Source organism: Opisthorchis viverrini (assembly GCF_000715545.1).
Source record: "Opisthorchis viverrini unplaced genomic scaffold scaffold7010, whole genome shotgun sequence".
Taxonomy (NCBI): domain Eukaryota; kingdom Metazoa; phylum Platyhelminthes; class Trematoda; order Opisthorchiida; family Opisthorchiidae; genus Opisthorchis; species Opisthorchis viverrini.
In genome coordinates, this window is record NW_008753731.1 from 1 (window position 1) to 2,245 (window position 2,245).

A 2,245-nucleotide genomic window follows, 5' to 3' on the forward strand; every position below is an offset into this window, starting at 1 on the left:
ACTGTTGTCCTGGCCTCCGTTGAAGATTACAGTCCTTCACCTGAAAGAAATTCCCACCTGATAATTTACCAACATGCGCGGAACCTGTGCGCTAACAATGGTTCACTCCAATTAGAACTTCCAGGTTATATGTGACCGTACTCTAAGTCCTTATCCGGCGTATCATGACAATCGCCTTTTTTCTAAGTGCTGTGAAGCACCCGGTTTTTCGTGATGTCAAACCCCAACAGTTGTCCGCGTCTGGGGTCTCACCACCTTGAATTGACACATCTCGTGCAACAAGCCACCATCTCAGCTATACTCCAATATTTTCACCGGAGAAATCGAAGTCCAAACTGCAACATTAGTTCGCACGCTGCGTGTTTAGTGTGTCAGTGCTTGCTTTGTGTGGCTGTATAGTTAACGAGACAGTATAGTCGTACTCAGTTTCACGTTCCCCTCACGTGTAACCGGTTTAGAATATTCTGAGGCTGGTAAGTGTGACTTGGCGGTCAGGTTTGACTATTTTACCATGGGTGAGTGGTCGTTCAGAGAAACTGCCGATTGTTGCCTCAAGCTCAGCATAACCTGCAAGACTCATCACAGTTTAGGTTCCTGTTTTGGTTTTATTGCTGTGAGATATTGACTATCTACGGATTCCTTCGATATCTATGCTAGTGGTTATTATGCACCGGTTGAGACCGGTGACTGGCTAGTCATAGTTTGTGCTCATAGGTTTGGGGTCTGACGGTTAAATCGCATAGTGGTGCAACTGTTCTTCGCTTCGTGCATGTGGATGGTTATTCAATAACTTTGCTTCGTTTTTATTCAACTTCTAGGAAATGTTACTTTCGAAGCTTCCTCGGGGTTGCCAACCAGTTTCTAACAAACTTATGGACAAAGGACGTCGCAATCAACACTTTAATGCCGCGTTTTTGGGGTTCTCCTCAAAGTCAGATTCAGCCACTGCATTTACTGCGTTGCTAAACGTGAAGTTTGGTGATCGCACAATCAATGTGTCCTACTCACATTCCCGCGAGGGTAGGTCGTAACTCGTTGCTCATGATGCATCTCCGTTCTCGTGTTCTTTTCGCTTCTGTTCCAGCTGACGGAGCCCCTCTTGCTGCGGTCAGTGGCTTTGCGCCACAGGACCAACATGGATGTATTTTAGCAACTACATAGCTCCGTTGGATCGTGACTCCTATCGCCATACAGTTGTATCATTTACGTTTTAGCGACTTTGGCTCAGCATCTTATTGGTAGCCTTTGCGTGTGTCTAGAAGGACACTATTTGCTTTGGTTCACGTTATTTCTGTAACATTTCAGAGGAAGATAGCGAATCTCATGGAGCCGGCTTCCCTAAGGGTGAGACGGAAATTGTTAGGAAGTCAACGACGAAGTCATGTGGCCCCGTGGACAACCAGATTACCACGTATGCAATAGAATCTACGGATCGGTCTTTTGATAGATATGGTTGCTGGTAGACGATAGTGATTTGAAGGTCTGTGGGCAACACAAACAAGTCACACACCAGGGGAAAATATTTGCGCTGAGCCGCTGGTGAACCCAGTTGGGCGGCGTTTAACCAAGTTAACCTGGTGAGGGGATTTACAAAACCACCAGCATACTCATTTCCAGCATGTATAGGGACGTTGATCATTGAGGCGTTTGTATGTATGAAAATAGGGACTAGCAGTACATGAAGTTCTGCGAAATAACGGAAAGTACAGACACTGCAGACTATACAACGCGGGAACCGGTTATTTGAACCACTCGAGTCTCCCACGGGCTTGGGCTCGTGGCAACAACAGAGCCGCAAATTTTTGCGATTTCCATCAGTCGGAGTCTACAAAAGAATGCCTCCGACGCAACATAAGTACCCATAGCTGTGACCACTCAGCAGCGGCCCTGACCAATATTTAGCCTAAAAAGTGTGATCCATGTGAGGAACCCCCATTAATCTTGTAATACTCATTTTGCTTCTTAGCACCAAGCACCGGAGAGTCCAAATCTGTTCGACAGTTTCAAGTTCGCATACTGAATGCTCCTAAGGATGCTGTCACCGACCAGATATTGCCACTATTCCCTGGAGCGACCAAAGCATACCGCACAAACACGGGGTAAGTCCGGCTTGCGTACTGGCAGTATTCCATTTTTTGCATCTAGCATTGTTTTTAATCCCTAGAGGTTCGTTCCTCGGCAAACGGAGGCAAGTGGGTTCAGTGTTTGAAACACAAACCGGAAGATCCGTGGTTCGAACCTGATC

The 2,245-nt window shown here is 46.5% G+C and overlaps 1 protein-coding gene across 1 annotated transcript; it reads left to right on the forward strand.

Annotated features, from left to right (window-relative positions):
• Positions 1 to 721: 721 nt before the first annotated feature.
• T265_12192 (hypothetical protein) lies at positions 722 to 2,181 on the forward strand (the record flags this gene model as incomplete). The annotated part of the gene is made up of 2 exons (XM_009179303.1): positions 722 to 1,020; positions 1,967 to 2,181. The coding sequence occupies 2 exons, from the start codon at positions 822 to 824 to the stop codon at positions 2,101 to 2,103; spliced, it is 336 nt and encodes a 111-aa protein (XP_009177567.1).
• Between the last annotated feature and the right edge of the window lie 64 nt (positions 2,182 to 2,245).